Consider the following 21669-nt stretch of genomic DNA (forward strand, 5'->3'; position numbering starts at 1 on the left):
TGTTTTCAAATCACAGTTATACTGCAAAAAAGTTCAGACCAAGTCAACAATCTCATAAAAGCCTCGTCAAGATAGAACCAGTGTTCAAGTCAGGAAATAAAAAACCTAGAAAATAAAAGCACAGATGCCTTACGGGGGAAAAAACAAATACATTTCAAAAGTAGTGGGATGTTTGTGGAAAAAAGCACACTACCAATCTTTTTTTTTTCATCTACTTTGAGATCACAACATGACGAGACCTACAGTGTTTACCTACCCAGAGAACGCCCATGAAGCAGAAGTGAATATACAGGATACTATCCAAGTCTAGTTACATGAAATACATACGTATATCTATAGAGAGGAATATATAAAATGGTTGCCATCATCCAAATCATCATCTTTTTCATTTGCACATACACGTTATGTTATAGTTCAGGTATAAATGGTTCTGTTCAGTGAAAGAGAAAACTGGGAAAAAAAGGGCCAAGAGATGGATAAATACTTGGTGGTATGGTGGTGAATAACACTGACAAAGTATGGGACTATTTAAAAGACATGAGGGGGGTTGTTATTAGCATCAGCTGTATAAACTGGTAGAAAAGGCCGGCCAGAAATAACATTCTCACATGAGCGCTGGAGTCTCTTTTTGGATGATGACAGTAGAGCACGGGACGTCACAAACACTTCAAAATGGAGCTTCAGCCTAAATAAAATAAATAATAATAATTGTTTGAGATTTTGGGAAAATGATTTGCTGTCTTATTAAGAGTTCGACGATCAACATCACTCTCATGTCAGCACAGTAAATATGAAGCTGGAGCCTTAATGCTAAACTTAGCATCAAAACAACAGCAGCCAGCTAGTTTCTTTCTGTACAAAGCTATCAGTTTTTGCCTGCCAGCACCTTCACAGCTCACTAATTAACATTTTATATGTTGTTTGTTTAATTCCTACAAAAACAAAACCGTAAAGTGACACATTGAAGTGTTACAGGGGTTATATGAAGGACTTTTTGGACTAAACTTCCAAATAATCAACCTAACAACGTGTCAGTTGTACACTTCTGTTTCTGTTTTGATTAAATCAAAGAGATACGTGTTCATTGGTGAGCTTTCGAGGTGTTAGAGCTCAGAATCTAAGCTAGATTTTCTTACATTTGGACATAGTCAGGCTTGCTATTTACCTGTTTCCTGCCTTAATGCTAAGCTAACTGGAAGCTGGCTTCATATTGGCCAGATACGAGCCTGGTATCCATCTTCTCATCCAACTCTTGGCAAGAAAGCAAGCAAGAGGGTGGATACCACTCATATCTGTCCATTAAATATGAGGCTACAGCCAGCGACCAATTATCTTAGCTTAGCATTAAGACATGAAGCAAGGGGGTGGTAGTTAGCCTAGCTGTCTCAAAGCTCACAAATTAACACATTATCTCTCTCCAATCCAAACACAAAGTTCAAACAGTTTTATGACAGGGTTACGTGCTGGACTACTTCTTGGCGGGGTGTTAATGCTAGGCTAAGCTAACACTCCCCTGGCTATAGCTTTACACAGACTGTACAGTCATGTGATTGGTGTCAATCGTCTCATCCAACTCTTTTAAGCAATTAAGCTACCGATAGAGGGTGCAAACTAATCTCATGTCTTTCAAATATTGCAAATACTGACCTACAAACAATGACCAATTGTCTTAGCTTAGCATAAAGACTGGAAGTTGTATGATACCTAGCCCAGCAGTGTCCAAAAATGTGTCTACCAGCAACTCTAAAGGTGACAAATGACCACATTTTATCTTGTTTATGTCAAGTTCTTGGCGGGGTGTTAATGCCAGGCTAAGCTAACAATCTCCTGGCTATATAGCCTTATGTATTCTTTGCAATATTTTTGAGTGGTGTCAATCTTCTCATCTTGCCTGGGTGTTAATGCTATGCTAAGCTAATGCTCTCCAAGCTAGCCATAGAGCGTTATACTGTACAATCATGTGAGTGATGTCAGTCTTCTCTTTCAACTCTTATCAAGAACACGGATTAAGAGTTTTTCCCAAAAAGTCAAACTCGTCTTTTAGAAGATCAGCAGGGGAAATGCATGATTTTAAAAAATCCAAGTACAGAAACAAACCAAAAGTTGGGGAAGTAAAAAAAAACCAAAAACACTTCAGACAATTGTGATGAAAAGTTACCATTCTACAGAGGTACATGCTCTTCCCAAACTTATAGCATATTACACAATTCATCTCTACATTTACATTCATACTTAAATACAATCACACTGGTGCACTCTGCAGGGACCGAACCTACGAGAAAGAGGAGGAGTGTGACATGGCTGTTTGTTTCTACAGAGCTGTATGTGAGGAACAGGAGGGGTTATTGTAGAGTTAGTGCTAATAGTAGCAGGCTAAAAGCAATGTAAATGGTCAGTGGTGTTGTCCATCTTCCACAATTACATCACAACATACTGCACGTATGCTCCATTCTGCCATTTTTATTTTATTGCCCATTCATTTGTTTACATTGCGAATCACTTAAACATCACCAACCACCAATCTGTTGTTTGTGAGTAGTTTTTTTTTTTTTTTATCTCCGTAGATCATTTTCACACTAATGTAAGCAACATCAGCGAGTTAACACATAAAGCTTAGCATTTCAAGAATCGAGACACTTTAGTAACAATATTACAAAGTTTTTTTTTTTCAGCTTCAAAAAATGAAAAAAGTGAACAAACGAAAAAAATAAACTTTTAAAGAATTAGCATCATAAAATTAATTTATTCCAAGTAAAAATACAAAATAATATTAATGACATTGACCAGATATGAAAGTCTCCCCCAGAAATAACTATTAATGGTTGAGAAATAAGTCTGTAAAGAAAAAATACGAAATAAAAATGAAAATATGTAAATATGTTTAAATTCTTTTCTTTTTTAGCAAAACTTTCTAAAAATAATGAAAATTTCTCAGTACAAAGGCTACATTACTACTGGAAGGTACTAGCAGGTAGAGTAGGTAAATACACAGTAGAAAATGATTTTAGTGAATCACAATGCTTGCAATGAAAATAATTCTGCAATAAAGATTTATGCCTCTTTTTCTTGTTTTCTTCTTTTCTACAAACAGTACAAACAGTATTGCACATTACAACAAAGAATCAAGGTTCTTAGCCTTAAAAAATGGGACTAATTCAAGTCTTGCGTGAATAGAAGGCCACCAGTCAATTGATGCACCTTGGGGGCTTTCGATCAAGTTACAGGTGAAAACACTTGTGTCTGTTTTGTGTTAAAAATAACATTCTCGTCTCTCTACCTCCAGCTGTTCAGCGACTCTCACAAGTCTCCTTTTATTTTTTATTCTCTCCCAACGACGTCAGGCTAACAAAATCAGGGTCGCGTTGCTTTTTTACAAAACAAAAGGGAGCACATACTTTTAGGAAACATAAAAAACTTCTCTTAAAAAAATAATGAACAGAAGATCTCTTTCACAACTCTGGTCAGCATAGTAAATGATTGATTATAAATATACAAAAACGTGGGAAATATGTTCAGTTTTCTCTCTGAGCACCTGATAGTTTTTTTCTTCCTAAAGAGCTCTTTCTCTGATGTTTCGACCAATTTTGACCAGTGGGACACTCACCCTCACCTCCACTGTAATAAAGTAGACTGTACTCTCGCTAACTACGTCATTATATTAGTTATAAAGCTCTAGCTCCTTCAGTTGTTGTCTTTTTCAAAAAAATAAATTCTTAAAATAAAAGCAAATAAGCATGATAAAAATAAAAAAATCAACCATCTGTTAAATCATTTCTCTCGAAGAATTAAATTAATATATATTTTTTCATCTGAATAAACTTACTTAGAAAATATCAGTTTCTCTCCTAATATATTTCAAAATTGAGGTATTGCAAAAGATCTTGTCAGTCAGAAAGCACGCTTTATCGTCTTTTTTTTTTTTGTCTTTTAACAAAAAGAACTGCTGACCGTCGAAAACTGTTCAGATACAAAGAGTAGTGCATAACAAATATCTATCATAGAGAAGGAACAAACATAGAAAACCTGTCTGGGTGGGGAAAGAAATGTCACAAAAACACCCAGAATTCACTTTCATAGGGATACGTATTATTACTCATGGTTAGCCTCGTGTTTGTAAGTCTTTTTTTCTATCAGTAAAAAAGTATCTTCTGCTTAGTTTCAATTAGTTTTTTTCTTGGACAACAAAAACATCTATCCTAAAGCAAAAAAAAAAAACAAAACAAAAAAAACAAACAAACAGTTTGCGACTAAAACGAGAAAGAGGAGAGGGACTGCGGGGCGCCAGCACGGGACAATCACAACTCACGGACAGAAAAAGAAAAGGGGGAGGGGAGGACGACACACATTAACTTGCAATGATGTAGGATCCTGTTCGGATTGTCCACAAGACTGCTAAAACCAGTGTAACTTGGCCGCCCACCCCTGACCCCAAACCAGAGCCGCCCTGTCTTCAGCAGCCAATACTTAAATTTCATTGCATTCAAAACCACCTTCCCCCTCCCCCGCCCACCCCATCCTGTTTGCACTGCGCACTAGAACCTTTTGATAAAAAACTAAAAGATATATATGTCCACCATTTTTTTTTTTTTAGCAGGTCCATTACTTCAAGCTTTGCAGGAAAAAAAAAAACATCTGGATAAATATGGTAACCCCAGCTTGCACATCTGTATCTTCTGGATCCCACCCACACCCACCCACCCACAAACACCCCAGCCCAGCCCAGCCCAGCCATGTAGTGAGAGCATGTGCGGCGCTCAGTTAATCAACCTCAAGTCTCCAGTAGCTTTAATGTTTCATTTCAACCCGCCCGCCCCCCCCCACCCAGATTCTTCTTCCCATCAGCCCTCTTTCCTCATCTAATCCACTGCACCACTGCAGGCCGTGCGAGCGGCGGCGGCGGCCTCCTCTGTGTCTGTTAAAAGTCGAACACGTGAGCTCTTTGGTTGCGTTCTGGGACGTAAACGTGCGCTTATTGTCGACGGTGGGACAACTAAAAAAAAAACAAAAAACCCTCAGTTCTCAGTTTTAAGCTCACATTGTTGCGTCTTCTCTTCGGATCAGACTCTGTAGGCGTCTGTTTGTGTGCGTAAGAAAGACAGCCGTCCGTGTGTGTGTGTGTGTGTGTGTTTGTGTGTGTCGAGAGGCTTCTGTGTATACTGGTGCAAGTGTGTGTACAAGAGAACATATATACGTCTGCATACACTAGTTATGAAGTTTCACAGGACTTCTATGTCGGACATTAACGACAGTTAAAGCGAATCACAGTTCTAGGCATACTCAGACCTAACTACATACGGTATAAAAAATTGCACAATTATATCAACAATCACTGCAAAAAAGTACTTCACCTATCATAGACAGTTTTAAATGGTAATCCTACATTTAATTTGATTTGTGATTATTAAGGTTGTTTTTTTTCCCCCGTCGTCTGGATGTGTTCACTGCCTGTTTGTGCAGGATGTGTCTGCGGCGGCCGCGGCCCGTCGGCCCGACCGGCGACGCGGAGCCGCCATGATTCCTACGACCGGTCCTCCCTGCCTCTGTCCAGTTCCGTGCGAGTCGAACGTACGTCTGTAGTGTGTTGTGCAAACATGGGCAGAATCGAATAGTAGACATGATACTGAAAAATTCTATTGCATGCAGCAACCTGATTGAAATAAACATGCAGTTAGGGGCGACCCACCCCGACCCCCCACAAAAGGTAGCCATCGTCGTCTAGGGGCGCCCCCTCCCCCTGTGATAGCTCGTCACTCCTCTCGATCCGTTATTATTTTACACCCTAGCCTGAATAAAGTACGTATGGTATCTGTTTATACCATGGATTTAGCAGCAAAGCTATTGCAGCATTACATTTACATAACACTAAAAAATAATGTTATTATAAAAATAAAGACCTAGAAATCGAAAGCAAACTAATCCGATTGCGTGTATGAGGTATTAATATTTTCAGAGTCAAAATTGAGAGCGAATATAGCCGTGGTACTTTTACTCTGGGCGATACGGGCCCACACTACTGGATAGTTGTTAAATCTTGCTACATCTTATGCCACCTATTTAAATTTTCTGTATGCTTAAATTTCATTTTGCCTTTGGTAATGACTTTTTTTTTTTTTTACTAGGGGCAATATAACTACAGCTTTTCAAAATAAGTGCATGCTCCTTTTACATAAAATTTAAATTATCCATATATGTATAGATAGGTACAAAACAAAAAATATATACTTTTTTTAAATATTTGTGTGGTCCCACCTCTGTCTCAGTACGGGGGGGGTCCAACAGGACGTACCACACCACCCAGTCAACAGAACGGGGAACTGAAAGTAGCCAGGTGTCTAACATACCATCCTGTGTGTGTGTTTCTGTGTGTGTGTGTGTGTGTGTTTCGTAAGATTTTGTGCCAAAGTGCAAATTCTAAGCTGATAGACTTTCGCATTTCATTTCCCCGCAATGCTTCATCAGAGGGGAACACTAGACAATGAGTTCAGAGCCATGTGGTATGAAGACAGTCCCATGGGTTTGACGGTATCCTTTTTGCTTTTTTCATGAGGTGTTTGTGGGGAGCAGGGTGGAGTAGCTGGGGCTATGGGGGAGGGGGAGGGGTTGCAGCGCTGTCCCGGCCTGTAAGGTAGGAGGGGTGCGGGAGGTGTTCGGGGCTCGGGTGTGGGTTCACCGGGGCAGGGCTGACTGGTGACGCCCCCTCAGCTCCAGCGGAAGGACACGTGTCGAGGGCGGTCGCCCCCCTCCTTCACCAGTGGCTTGTGAAACTCTCGGCCGGCTCGTGAGTGGATGCTGGCCCAGCAGTACTCGCAGTAGTACTGCAGGCAGGTGACGTTGGCACAGAAGAAGGGGGCGAACTTCCCCCCGCAGCGTGCCCCCTGGCACTCGTCACACATCTGGTCGTCCAGGACGTACGGCTTCACCTCCACCTGTGGAGACGGAGGATGAGAGGTGGAGTCTAGTTTATTCACAGTCATCTCTTAGACCACTGGTTCTTAAACTTTTTCTGTCACCCCCCCACCCCAATTATTAGCAATTATTGGGGAAGCAACAGTTAAAAAGGATCCAAACCGAATTTTAGTAAAAATAAAGCAAACACTTCTGTTCACACAATCACATTCATCCACAGCCCCCTGCAGTCGATCTACGCCCCCCTGGGGGTCCCACCTCCGAGTATGAGAGCCACCGAGTTAGATAAACATGGATTCTGCCCTGAATGGGCACTTTTGTAGCCAGTAAGCAGCTCTCTCAGCTGCTGGCATTAGGTGAAAGGTTTGTCTCTATGCAAGACTAAGCATAGTTATGGTAAAAATGCAGTCCCCATTCGAGTATTGTGTTCTCATATTCACTCTTAAAGGTCCAGTATGTTGGATTTAGGGGGATTTATATGCAGAAGTTGAACATAATATTGATTATGTAATCATTATAATTATGTTTTCATTAGTTTATGATCACCTAGACCTTTAAACAATCCTATTCTTCCTAAAACAAGTAAAAAGATTTCAATAAGATGGGTATTCCAACTGATATAAGAAAATGACATTGGAAAAAAGTGGGGGTTATCTAACTGGTGTCCTCTTCCTGTTTATGCTGGACATATACACTGTAAGACCAACACAAACAGGATGTAAATATGCTAAAATAACAGCTATGTTTCTCCAGGGATGTTCACTCCTTCAGGCCGTTCTCCACAAACCCCCCACGCGACGCAATCTTTGTGCAATTCTCCAAAATATAACCAGGCTAGATTGAGGCAGGTATCCTCCCGTCCAGCAGTGAAATGAGTCTGACCACTAAGCCTGGAGACAAGAAATGAGAACTCAGTCGCCATGGAGACGCCTCAGTGCATGAGTAGGCAGGGGTGGATGCTAACCTTGTTATAGCGCGGCCACAAAATGAAAGGTTATCAAATGCTTCAACTGCAGGAGAGCGTCCCTCTTAGTTCAACTCTGCAACGACTGCAGCGCAATATCCACGAGACAAATGAGGAGCGCTGCCACGCTATTAAACACCGATATCAACTGAGCGGACACGAAGCTGACCAGAGGGTAATGAGCTTCTGTGTCCCATCATCAAGAGCCATTTACTGTTAATGGAATTGTGGACGCTGAAGGCGAGAAAAGGGAAAATTAGAGAGGAAAGTGGCAAAAAGAGGCATCCTTGTTCCATACCACGACTTTACACTCTCGAGGATGTTTCCCACTTTCTGCAGTAGATACAGATTCTTTACCTTCTTCTTTCTGTCAGCATAAATCATTTTAAACTATGATGTGATGATATTTGCAGCTTTAAAATTAAAAATCCTCGCCTGCTTTCCTGAGTGTTTTCTTCTTTAACTTGTTTTATTTGTATTCCGCCCAGTCCCAGTCATAATAATGACACCCTAAACCCCCACTGAAGATCGATGGTGATAGCTGAGGTGGGGCGGACTGCCCCGCCCTGCAGAGGCTCGGCTTCCTGGCTGACACCCAGTCTCTCTTGGTCACGATCTGTCCCGCTGCAATTGGCCGACGTGCCTAAAATAAGCAGGCTGCAGCTCAGCCCGAGTGGATATGCATGTATAGGGAACTACTATAATTAAACCAACCCTCTGTGTCTGCAACTTGAAACATCTGTCGGGACTCCGGCAGCAAAGGGCCGTAGTGATTGCACAGCCTGGGCTCGGTCTTCCGTTATTGTAGGCTGTGCAGTTGGCTGAAAACCCGTCTATAATGAAAGCTCTGAAACATGGGAGAGGGCTCAGGCAGAGTTCAGCTCTGCAGCATGCCATAGGAATGACTGTGAAAACCTCAGCTGTGGTGGAGAGGAAGGATATTGTGAATGAAGCGCATGAACCCACTCACCCTTTTGTCGATGTCATTGTGCTGCAGCTGAACGAAGCGAGCGCTGATGGCAGCAATGTAGCTCTGCTGATTGGAGAAGGCCACACGGCCCGCTCCCTTTGGGTATTTGAGCTCTGGGTCGGTGTCGATGCCGGCGTAGCAAACACCTCCGTACAGCCGGTCCATGATCATAGCCAGCTCCACTGGAGAGAAGAAGAAAGGAAAGCGGGAGGATGATTAGTGCTACAGCCAGGCCCCTTGGGAGATTTTGGCTTTACTTTTGTCCTCATATTGAAAGCACTCAGCCTTTCTTAAAAAACTTAGTGAAAGATTTCATGTGGACTTTTGTGATTGACGCTTTTAATACCTGATGTAAAAATCTACCCTACTCCACTATTCATCAGAGCAGCGGTCTCAAACTGCTGGTATAATTACTGGGGGTCACATTGCAGACAAGCCAGCGATGTTTATCCCAAGAACAGAAGGACTGAGCCTTCCATTACACCATGAATTCTTAACATGACGACCACTTGGCAATCTTCCTGGAAACCCAAGTAGAGGATTGCTTTCTCAGAGGGAGAACTTTCATTAGAGCCTCCAGGCAGTGTACTCCATGCCAGCCTACATTATGAAGCCAATTTAGAGGCTTTTGGGGGATTGCAAAAAAATATTCCATTCATATTAGTTGGTTACCTGCACGCAGGGGCCGCGGCACACCCCCTACAAAGATGGTCTTGCGGGGGTCCAGAGGCTGGGAGCCATCCATGACGAAGTCGCTGTCGCTCAGGTTCCAGGGACGGATCTGGACCTGCGTAAGACAGAAGGAAAAATGTGGTCATTTAGGTAGCAATGGTGGTGTACTGCCTGTACTTTAGTAACCATGCTGGCAGTGTGGCTCTATGGAGGACAACAGGCCTGCAACTAAACATTAGTTTCATTGTTCTTATTCACAATTAATCGATTGATTGTTTAGTCTTTAAAATTATTTTTTTAAAAAGGCCCAACTTTGTTCAACTAACAAAACCCAAACACTCATAATTGACAAAGAAAAGCAGCAAATCTAACATTTAGGAAGCTGGACCCACCAAATGTTCTCGAGCTAACTAGCTAACAGCAGCTACAGTTAGCAGTTGCTCTAGCGATATGCTGCCCTCTACTTGCTTTCAGTTTGAATTCGACAGGTGGCCAATTCTTACATATTGCACCATGTTCCTTCACTGAATGTCTGCCACTTACCGGTTTGTCTTTGATGGTGGGACTGGATACACACAGGTAGAGCTTGCCGTCCTCCTCGATGCAGGCGTCGATCAGGGCCTGAACAGAAGTCTCTTCTTGGAACAGCAGGAAGGCGTAGCCTGGCAAAGAAGAGCAGACAGGGAATCTTAGGAAAAAAAAGAAAACTACATCTGTTGCAATTAATAGCCATACGCTTCTGATCATGATGCCTCCAACTCTGTCCTCTGGACAACAATTCAGAGACATTTGAGTATTTTCTAGTGTCTACATTGTACATGTCACAATCATATGACTAAGCCCCCCGTTTCTCCTTGTTATTCATAGTTTCAGACAACTGTGTCTCGACACACACACACACACACACACACATGACCTTGTGACCTGTTCTCCTGTCCTCTCTTGCCTCCATGAGACGCTCTGCAGCCGGCACCGTCCTGCCTGCGCTGCTTCAGATTAAATGGCTGAGAGTGCTCCACTCCTAAAGGAACCATGCAAAATTGATCAGCCTAACCCACTGCAGATCGTCCCCGAGAATTGGTTCAGGTAGAGAGAGTTTTGTGATGTCTGCGCACGGCAGAAAGAAAGAGCAATTCAGACAGTCACTCTGTACTATTGAATTATTTAGCACTGAGAGCAGAGAACGTTATCCAAGGTCAGAGCTATTAAGCCGCTTCGGGAGGGACAGAAAGCCGACTCAATAGGGTATACCCGTCATACAGTGCTAGAGGGACGTGATTTATACTGAGAAAGAACAAAGAAACCAGAAATCAGAGAGATTTTTTTTGACAGCCAAACAATGAACACACAATTCTTGGCATGAGTGGATATATTTGTAATAGCATCAAAAAAAGTAGCAGATGTTGGCCCACACAGTCATCTCTGAATGGGTTGTAAATTATGACTGCATTTTTCTGGTTATGTTATTAGCAGAAGCCCGGCACCACCTGTGGCACCCATGAGTCAGGGGAATATGAGCCGCCATCTGAGCGAAGCAACTGGGATGGGTTTGATACGCACAAGTGCACACGATCACACCCACAGACTAGCTTCTTCATCCCTTCTTCTGTAGTGTCCCCTGAGACGACTAGAAAAGCCATGTGTTGCCGCTGTCTCTTGAGAAGCTGCTATTATAAACCATCTCTCAGTGTCACCCTCCCTCCCGCCCTCCCTCACACACACTAACTCAGGCACTTATGCAGACAAATGCATGAGTGGAAATGGCGAGGAAGAGGAATGTGCAACTGTCATGTTTCACTCTTAACATTCCTGAGCGGAGCTGCAGCAGATGAGATGAGCGGAAAGGAGGAATAAAGCCTGACTCGGCAGAGCCAGTCACCTGTGGTATGTGGATGGGTCTGAGTGAAAGTGTGGATGGGAGGGAGGACGAGGGTGAGTGTGCGCCGCTGTGGAGGGAGGCGGGGGGATAAAAGCGAGACAAGAAAGAAAAGGCAGCGAGCGTCGGAGGCGGAATGGAAAAAAAAAAAGCAGGTGCGTAAGCAAACCCCCGCCTCTCTGACAGGCTTCTGTTTGTGTGTGACGCGCGTCCTGATGCATGTGACGTGTCCTCTGTCACAGTGACGTGACAATGATCTGCCCAGAGCTGTGACTTTCTGACATTTGCTCTATCAGCAAACTAGTCTGCAGATCATGATGTGGTACGAACATTCAGTGTTAGAATCTGATGATGATGATGATAAACTTGAGCTGTCATAGAGGAGGAAAGAAACCAGAAAATGCAATTCCTAGAAAAATTACTCAACCTGATTAAGAAATGATCTAATTTATCTAATAGTTAACAACTAATCAATTAATTCTTGCAGCTCTAGCCAGCTTAAATTATTTTGTTGCTGACCTCCGATGCCATAATGGTGACGTGATATTGACAGCTTGTGGCTATTAAAGGGGAAATAACTATATACAGCCTTAAACAAAAAAAACATCACCATAATAGGCTGCTTAGTGCATCACGAGGGCTCTGAGTTAAATGCATATGCCAAAAACAGTATTATAACAATGACAGGAATAATAGTAAGAAAAGAAAAGGTATGGAGAAGGAGGTCTGTGTGTCCTCGTCCTTTATATAGACACCCAAATTATTATAAGGACATTGTGTGTCCCTTTTGGATCAATACCAGATTTTGCTCCATGCCAACACATCAGCACACACATTGTTGTGTGATTGTATTCATCTATTAATATGCAAAGTAACCACAGAGGCTCTTTCTAATTAACAGTTGTAACGGTTGTTATTATGAGCCCTGTAGAGTCAACTATCAGGCTAATAACCTCAGTGGGACTGTAATGTTTTCTCTGATAACAAGCTCAGCCATCGTGGGCAAAACTAAAATATTCACAGTCAGAACTAATTTCAATCAGCTGCTTTAAGTGACCGACTAATCGCTGTCTTCTTATAATTGGTCAGCGCAGAGCCAACTCCTCTCCAGACCAGCCGCAAAAAAAACAAACGATTAGACTTGACATTTTGTGCATCGTCATCTTTCTCCACGTGCCTCGTCATCGGCCGACATAAGACCCCTGTGTCTCCGTGTTGCCGGGTTACATAAAGAGGGTTTGTCATTGGGAGAAATCATGTGGTTTAGCACTGACATCCCCCCTCGGAGAAAAAACAACTGCAGTCTTGCACAAAAAAAAAAAAAAAAACAGCATGAAAAGGCAGAGCTAGCCAGCAGCTCATACAGTCTGAAGGAGGGAACAACGTGTTCCATGACCCAGGGCAGGAGAGAGAGACCGAGAGAGAGAGAGAAAAGAAGGAGGGGGAGAGGAGTGAGACAGATGGAAAGAGAGGGGAAAAGTGAGAAAAGGTAAGGAGAGAAGCAGCGTGAAGACTGCCATACAAACGGGGAGTTCAAAAATACACAGGGCACGGAGCAGGAGGAACATGGGGCTTACAGACACTGTAGAGACAGACGTAAAGCTGCTACCTTAATGGACCGTGTTAGAAAGTTACAAAACTGATGCAGGAGGCCTGGAAAAGTGAGACGGGCAACCTTTTCCATGTGCTACACTCAATTTCACACTGCAAGTACTGTCCTGCGCTGACTTCTGGTACATCCTTCAATCCTGTCAGGTCAAAATGAAACTTAGAAGTAAGGACATCGAGTGGAACAAAACGTACAAAAAAAAAGAAAAGAAAAACAATTTTAAGTGGGTCTTTGGTGGCATCTGTCTACTATTATTATCCTGCACACTTTTAACAGCACTTATTCATTTAAATAGGCCACATAACAGTTACATTTTGGTCAATATAATTGGAGGATTATCAGTGTTTCCCCTTTATAATAGTGTGTTTCTCCTGAGTAATTGGCTTCTGTTGTACCAAATGATATCAGAAAGCCTGCCAGGACCTGTGCTATAATCTACTTGTGTTTAATTTGTCACCTATTATTTCCTACTTTTGCTGTTTTCTACCCTTACTGGTTTCTCAGGACACAGAATATCTGTGATCAATAGCCTGAACAACATGGATACTTGATTGGGTCAGTGTGTACACAGCTGAATGAATACGGCTCAGCTTTAAACATCAACACTCGAGGCCTTGCATTAAAGCAGCCTGTGCCAGATTCCATAGGGCTCTATGCTACTTTAATGCTCTGATATTTGGGCTGAATGGTGCTGAGGATCTGTCTTTTTCCATCAGCCTTGCGCAGTGCAGAGGCTTACACCGCGGCAGGAGAGCGCAGATCTGCAGTGGCTCGTGCCTGAGATTTATAGGGGCTTTGCTGCTGAGCTCCCAGCACTGTCCAGGGAGGACCGGAATACGTACACCCGCAGCATTTTCCAGCCTGAAGAGCGCTGCTTACAGACAAACGATAGGCAGAGTGCCCTGTGGGTTGCGCAGACAAACCAATGACCTCATGCAGGACAGAGGCTTTCCTGTAGTGGAGGCCAAGAGTTTGACTCATGGGGAGACGAATGGTAACCTCAACAGCAACTTGATGACGAGTTGTCAAATTGCCGTAAAAACAAAGACATTAACTCATCAAATGCAATGACTTAACCAGCGAACTGCTACCTATAAATAGCATTAGGCTAGCTTTACTCAGGCAAATGGGAAACAGGTAGCCTATTAATGGAATAGTTAATAGGGGATATGTAATATGTTTATTCGCTTTAATACCAAGAGTTAGATGAGTAGATTGATACCACTGTCATATCTGTCCCCAAACAAAGAACCTTGATAACACAGGGCCTTGGAAGCATAAGACTGACCCCACATTACGACTGAATCAAGGGAAAAGGTCACAAAATCAGGCCACTTGCACTGCTAAAGCAGACCAATTAAAAGGTTACAGCTAGCTAGTCGTTTCCAGTATTTATGCCCAGCTAACTTGCTGCTCTTGGTAGATTCATTTTGAGCACACAAAAATGAAGGGGTATCGATCCTCTCATCTAACTCTTGGCAAGAAAGTATTCAAGTGTCCAATTATTCCTTTAAGTGCTTTTCATAACAGGAAATCAAATACGATATGTTCAAGTTCGAGGCAAAGCAACTCCTAGAAAATTGCTAATATCTCAATAACCTTGAGTTATGAAGCCAAAGGGAATTGAGTAATGGTCTTAAAATACACTAATGAGTGAACGCATTACACTGGTACCTGGTGCGAGCTGATATGTTACATTACCCACATACCAGAGTGGAACTGATATTGTAGAGTCAGTCACTAAGTAGTACACAAACATCTTTCCACTGCTATATCAAAGTACCACATTGCCCCCCTGTTCCCTCCCTTACTTCATCAACTGAAAGTTGCGTTGACTTTGCTGAAATCCAATCCGTGATGACTAGATAAACTGAGTGAGCATATTCACAATGTCCATCTCTCTGGCTTTAATAGTGACATTTAAATCCAGGCTTATCTTTTCATACTCAGCAACAGACATGTGTCCAGAGATTTATTTCCCATAGGCGAGGGCACAGACGTGTTCTGCCCGAGTGACCCGAGCAGCCGAGAAAAAAATCTGCCACTCGCTATCAGAGAAACATGGGAGAATATGTGCAAAAAAAACATCTTCCTGGCTGCAAACACGCATGTCGGCCTGCTCCGAAAGTCTGGGGGCAGTTCTGCTTGAAAGCGTAGAAGAATCCAACCCTCCATGTACGCTATCCGTCCCATGAGAATAGAGAGAGAGAGAGAGAAAGAAATCCGCAGAGGGCTGTAACCCTGCCACAAAATGTCAACAGACCGACTGCTGACAGCAGCTTACATGATGAGGGGAGAGGCAGGGAGAAGAAGATGAGGAAGGCCTGGCAACATGGATGGAGTGAGACACAAACATCTGCTCTCCTAAAAAACAAACACAAGCCTTGAAGCTTTGGAGCAATTGGAGAATAGTCAGTGATAGAGTAGAGGAGGGGTGAAATCAAGCGTCGCTAATCATCTCAATTTGAAGAAGTCACTCACTGGATATAATCCCTACATGAGGGCGAAAAGAGAAATCAAAGCCTGAATAATGCAGTGCGATGCAATACTGCGACTGTCGCCACTGCAGCACTTCTCTGCTGCCATTATTCGAGGCTTGCCGCATTCATCTTCTATTTTGAATGTCCATTTTTCCCTCAAGGCGGCCTAAAAAAGCTGATAATAACTGGCTTTAGTCGAACTGGCTTCTGTTGTAGCCTTTTGAAGCCTTCAAACAAGTCTGACACACTGTTATTGCAGCATGACGTGAGCAATAGCATTTGTAGCAGTATATAGCTCCCAGTGCTCAGACAGCGTTACCTCCTCCTCCTCCTCTTCCCCAATCAGAGACAGAAATAGCTCCTTAACCTTTCAAGCTTATTGCCAACAACAGCGAGGACAGTGTTGGATGATAGCAGATGATGTGAGTGACAGCACCGCAATGGTCAGAGCTTGTTGGTCACACTTTTTTTTTAAGGGTGAGATGGTCAAAAATGCAGCGTCAAATATTGCATTGTTTATGATAACAGCATTATTTGTGACCACTTCGGGACATCAGAACAAGCTGTAAATACAGCTTTGGCATGTTATCTTCCTATAAAAGGTATATGGTTAACGTGTTAGCATGCAGTTTCCTTTTTTCATGTCCAGTAGACACAGAACACATTAGCATTTCTTTGTCATGTCGGTTGCTGGTTTATACTTATTCTATTAGCTCTGATTTGGTCCCTACCAACTCATAAAGGGAAATATCTAGCTCTTAAGCAGTTAAATGCTCCATTGCTTTAACTAGGGAGTCGCCATCTTTTTCTGGAAGACTGAATCAAACCAGTGTTGCGGACATAAAACCAAAACAACAAGCTAAAATAAGCTAAAATGCTCTGTCAAGTTGAGGACAACTGCAGTGTCAAATCTATGGCCCATACAACAAAATGGTGTGACTCGTTCACTGAACATTACATCTACTACAGTTTAGTCACTGAATGAGCAAAATTGGCATTTTGGAAATTATTATATTGTCTTTTTTTCCACAACAAATCTAGCAGAGGAGGAATGTGATAAAATATAAATCGAATGAGAAGAGACAAGAGAAAAGACGATCCCCTCCGTTGCCAAAAAAATATGACTACTCTCACTTTAGCCAAAAACAAAAAAAAACATATACAACCTTAAAGAGGTGTCACAACTCTCCAAATCCAATCCCAATTCAATTCAACTTTCAATTAAATTTTTTCTCAGCACTGACGTGTATGTTATTGTTAGATTTTTATGCCCCAACAACTGTAATTGAAATTTTTTTACGAGGTGCACTTGAACGCCCCACTGATGTCTCTGTTGGCGCACGTATCCTTGCCGTGAAACAATGTTGTTTAAGATGTACACCTGAATGCACCATGAAGTCTCTCTGAGTGTGTAACATACAAGTTTTCAACACATAACATTGTTATGATGTAATGAGTCTTGTTTGTAGTTATTTAGGGATTTGTATTTACGACGGTGGTGTTGCACTCAGGAACCTTAGGGGCGGCAAATGCACAAAATTCCAATTACTAAATTATGTTGCTTTAATTTTATATAAGACGGCTTTATTATGAGCATGATAAGATTGTTGCTTACAGTATGGCATTATAAATGCATTAGACTCAAGTTAACTGCTGCTCTGCCGATGGCATGCTGTCTCTCTATTACTCGTGTAATGTTGTTCACTTTTAACTTGATCCTGTCAGTATCGTATCAGCCAATTTATCAGATTTTTCCCAAACTATCCTTATTATATCGGCCTTTAAAAATCTCCATACCTCTAGTTACAATACAGTGGTGGAGTTGTGAAAACACAAGAACATTGAGCATTTAGCTGATTCCTGTTCCTACTTCCCATCCAAGTCGCCAGTTTTATCCAAGTACCAAATGTGTCCTTGCCTGTCCCTGAAGTCGGCCTGAGCCACAATATGAGTCATCCGTGGACCAAAACACTTTCATAACAGTGCAGACACACATCGCCGGCAGTTTAATGTGAGGCAGGACGGAAAGTGACAACTATCTTCCATTCGGTCAAGCTTGGAAGGACGTTCAACACGAGGAGAGGCCGCTGACCTCCTGATGTGAATCCAACATCCGTAAATCAGCCGTTACACAGTCCACATGACAGTACGACACGCTCACATGTGCAGATGTGTACTTGCTTTCGACCCTGAAGCTATTAGTGCTAAGAACTCTGTCACCAGACATCTGCACAAGATCCCTTGCCTGTTAACATGTAGAGTGTCACATAAACAGGATATTTTAGCAGCTTCCCTTGGAAATTTGGAGTTGGAGGTTTTAAATTAGAGTGAGAGATGAATTCTACACAGATCACTAGTCCCACATGTCTCCTCCCCTTACATGGCGGCGTCCTCTCGCTGCTGTAAGCTCATTCATTCCCCTAAAAGGATGCTGCATTTTTCCTGCTGGCTTTGGATATTAGTAGAGCCAAGCCTATTCAAAATAATCCTCCCGAAGCTAAAAAAAAAACCGGGATGTTGAAAAATGAGAGTGGGGGAGAGACTGGCAGTGATTTTCACAGGTCCTCCAGATGCAGCGTATTACCATCTGCCTATGGAATGTTAGTTATTTCCAGAGCGTCTTTAATAGCTTTCCTAATATGACACACAGCAGCTCCTGGGCCAGAGGGAGTGATGTAGAGGGCTTGGGAGACGGCGGTGATCACCTGCCTGAAAATGACACCCGATAACACGTTTCACACTCCTCAGGTACTCGTTCAAGCAAATTCTTCTTAGGTCAAAACGGTTATGGAGTCATTTTAGGCTGCATGAGTCTTTCTGCAAGATGACTACAGGGGGTAACTTACATAAACAGACACATCCATGCTTACGCAGCAGGAGCCATGAATTCTGGGTAACACGATTCTTTACAAAACTCTAAAATGGCGACGCACCCGAGGTGATATTTATTGGTGTAGACTTTGATGTCCGATGGGAAAATACAGATTATGCTCTGAGAAAATGTTTTTACCTTTAGGTGGGAAGTAGGATTTGCTCTCAGCTTTGTGGGGCCAGTCGACCACCAGGTGTCCATAGCGACGGAAACTGTTGGTGATTTCATCTAGAGAAACGGACAAACGAGACAGAAAATGAGACTTGAATGTTATTTTAGTGACATTATAAGATACATTCATGGTTGTTCATGTAATATGCATGTGCAGGACTTGATGCAGAACCACACTCAGTGACGAGACAGGAGAGGTTTCTATTTTTCGCCTTGTTCCTGCTGCAGTAGTAGCCACTGCATTAAACAGGAACACAGGCCGGGCACATCCAGTCTGCGCTGGGCTGACTCGTGCAGTGGAAACTCATTAATTTTTCAACCGGCTAAGGGCATGTATTGTGCATCAGCTCCGTAGTACATGTGCTTGTTCGACGGGCTGGGCACACATGAAAGGAAACATTCCATATTAACGTTAAAGTCTTTGGTATGCTCTAGAGTTTGTGGAAATAACGACAGGTCTGTGATGTAACGGGTCACAGACGTTACACAAAATCATTACAAGTGACCTAAAAATCTATTCTGAAGCTTATAAAAAGATTGTTTGAGCAGTAGGCTCATTTCTCGGAGGCATATGGAAGCAGAAATGACATAGTGATATATTAAAGCTATCTAATTGAAGTTAGCTAAATTGTGGGTAAAATTTATATCAACAAATGCACTTATTTGCTTTCTTGCCCTGTTACATGAGAGATCAATACCTCTCTTGTTTGTACAGCAAATGTGAGTTAACACTTCAAACTGTACTGTGGCTTTTTAACTTGAAGGAAGAGTTGTCGGGTGAAGTTTTCTTAGTGCAAAAAAACGTTTCTGGAGCTTCACAGCAAAACAACGTTGCGGCATTCTCCTAAACAACTGAGTTAGACTGGGACTTGAATTAAAACACAACAGAAATAAAACAAAAAACATAAAATGGCTCCATATAGCTCATCTGGTGTAGAGATTTGAATTTGAAAAGATGTTATTTGCACCTTTTTATAAGCTGAAATCTTGTCTGTAGCTGCCAAGCTAAGAGCGCTCCCCGTCTGAAGTGGGTATTATTTACACCCTCAACCACATGTGAAGGGTGTAAATAACATCTTTTCAAATCATTTTGGGATCTCAGGGCTTATGGAGACTTGGTTTGCGCTGGACGAGCTGTATGGAGCCATACAGCGGGTGTTTTTTTTTTTGTCTTTTTACATTTCTAAGCAAGTCTCCATCTACTTCAGTTGTGTAGGAGAAAGCTGCAACGTTCTTTTGCTGTGAAGGTCCAGAAAATGTTTTATGGACTATGAAACCCTGATTTCACATTTAATTTTTTGTGTGAACAGCTCCGTTAAGTTTACAGTTGCTGAATAGTGTGTTAAATTAACATCTTCAACGGGGAGTGTCAAGGTGCCCTTAAGCAAGACTTGAATACTCCAGTGTCACTGTCAGTGGCAAACAGCCAAAGACAAAGACTGATCTGGGAGGCTTCCAGTTGTGAATGTACTGTACAGGAGGGGCTGTGAGTGGCAACAGCACAGCGGTCAGAGCGTATTGGTCACACTTTTTTTAAGAGTGAGATAGCTAAGAAAACAGCGTCAAATAACAGCATGACTGATTTGTTGACCACTTGAGGGCATCAGACATTGACATGTTATCTTCTTATTGAGGTTTTATGATGAGTGTGTTTACAAGCAGTTGCCTATTAACACATCCAGCAGATATAGAGCAACATTTGCATTTTGTTTGGAGTCACGAGTCTGGCCAAGTGATGAATGCAGGAACTATATCTGTTCTTCTTTCAGTGAGGTTTTGGTCTCTTCCAACATATTTAAGTAGTGAGCTAAATTAACATCCCCAACAAGGAGTGTCAAGGTGCCCTTAAGCAAGCATTAAACTCTTCAGTGTAACTGTTGGTGGCAAACAGCCGAATACAAAGACTGTTCTGGGAGGCTTCCAGTTGTGAATGTACTGTACATTATGTACTGTGTCAGTATAAATCTGCAGCAGGGCAGTGCTAAAAAACAGGGAGGGAGGTCTGAGATTAAGTGAAAAGCTTTCTCTAGATGTGTAAATCAAAATCAATCCTTTGTTTACCTTCATCTATGTCAGGGGGGAGGCCTCCGACAAAGACCTTCCTGGAGTAGCGCTCCATCCTCTCTCCGTTCTGACAGCGGGTCGGCGAGTTCAGGCCCGGGGTCAAGGAGGGGTCACCGTGGCCGTCATCGAGGAAACCATCCTCAAAGGGAAAAAGACAGGAGCGACCTGGGAGGAGGGGAAAAGAATAGGACACCAGGGGGAAAGACAGGGATGAAAGGGAAAGACAGAGAGGTACAAGAGCGTGAAGTAAAAAGGGAGGAAGGGTGTGAGAGAGAGAGCGAATTAATCACATCTGGAATCAATTACTGCAGCACAATCAGTTTGGACTGTACCGTCTGACTTAACACTTAAAAATGTCTTGTGTTTTCCTTGAGGTAAAATCGTTTTGGATATTCTTTTAAAATCTGAGAAGAAACCCACAAAAACACCATATGGCCAAAAGTATGTGGACATTAATGAATCTACAAGCTTCTAAAGTATTGTGGAAAGAATAAGTTCGACAGTCAGCTATGGGTATCCACATACTTTTAGCCATAGTGTTTATGAAATTATAATCATGACATCATAATGTCGTCTTGGGAACTTCCTGGTGACTCATATCATAAGATATCGGTCGAACTGCAGCACATAATGGGAATAGAGGGAGTGTTGATAAGTCAGTGATGAGTCTGGTTGTGGTATTCTCTCCTCCTGGAAGTATAAACACACCATGTTTCCCACTGTGAGGTTTCCACTGGTGCAGAAAAGTCTTCGTAATATTCCAGTGAATTTTGTGATTGTGGTGTCGCTTGTCTAAATGTAATAAGTACTGTGTGCTCTATCCAGAGAACCGCAATTGTCTTTCTATAGCAGGATTAATATTTGACTTTTGCCAAATGTGTAAAGCAATTGCATTTTTCAGCACTTCCTGTCTCTCCTAAGTGTGTTTTTGCTGGCATATTTTATTAAAAGCAATAAGGGCTGAATAATTAATCAAAACATTATCAAAATCCCAATTTTTTTGGATAAAGTTAAAATGTGTGAGAAAACAGAATGTACTGTAGTGCTGCGGAGATGCCCTGGCCTACAAATCTTGTTCTCTAGAT

The 21669-nt window shown here is 42.3% G+C and overlaps 1 protein-coding gene across 11 annotated transcripts in view; it reads right to left on the minus strand.

The window, feature by feature from the left end:
- Positions 1–4827: 4827 nt before the first annotated feature.
- Positions 4828–21669, minus strand: part of cpeb3 (cytoplasmic polyadenylation element binding protein 3) — a 43613-nt gene continuing 26771 nt past the window's right edge. For all 11 annotated transcript variants that reach the window (XM_084376233.1, XM_084376241.1, XM_084376242.1 and 8 more), the window contains 6 exons: positions 20582–20749; positions 18488–18577; positions 10056–10174; positions 9513–9627; positions 8841–9022; positions 4828–6926 (listed from right to left, as the gene is read on the minus strand). In XM_084376233.1, coding sequence (XP_084232359.1) covers positions 6699–6926; positions 8841–9022; positions 9513–9627; positions 10056–10174; positions 18488–18577; positions 20582–20749 — 902 coding nt within the window. In that variant the 3' untranslated portion in view covers positions 4828–6698. The remainder of the gene's footprint in view (positions 6927–8840; positions 9023–9512; positions 9628–10055; positions 10175–18487; positions 18578–20581; positions 20750–21669) is intronic.

This window comes from Pagrus pagrus (assembly GCF_965226575.1).
Source record: "Pagrus pagrus genome assembly, chromosome: 15".
Lineage (NCBI taxonomy): Eukaryota > Metazoa > Chordata > Actinopteri > Spariformes > Sparidae > Pagrus > Pagrus pagrus.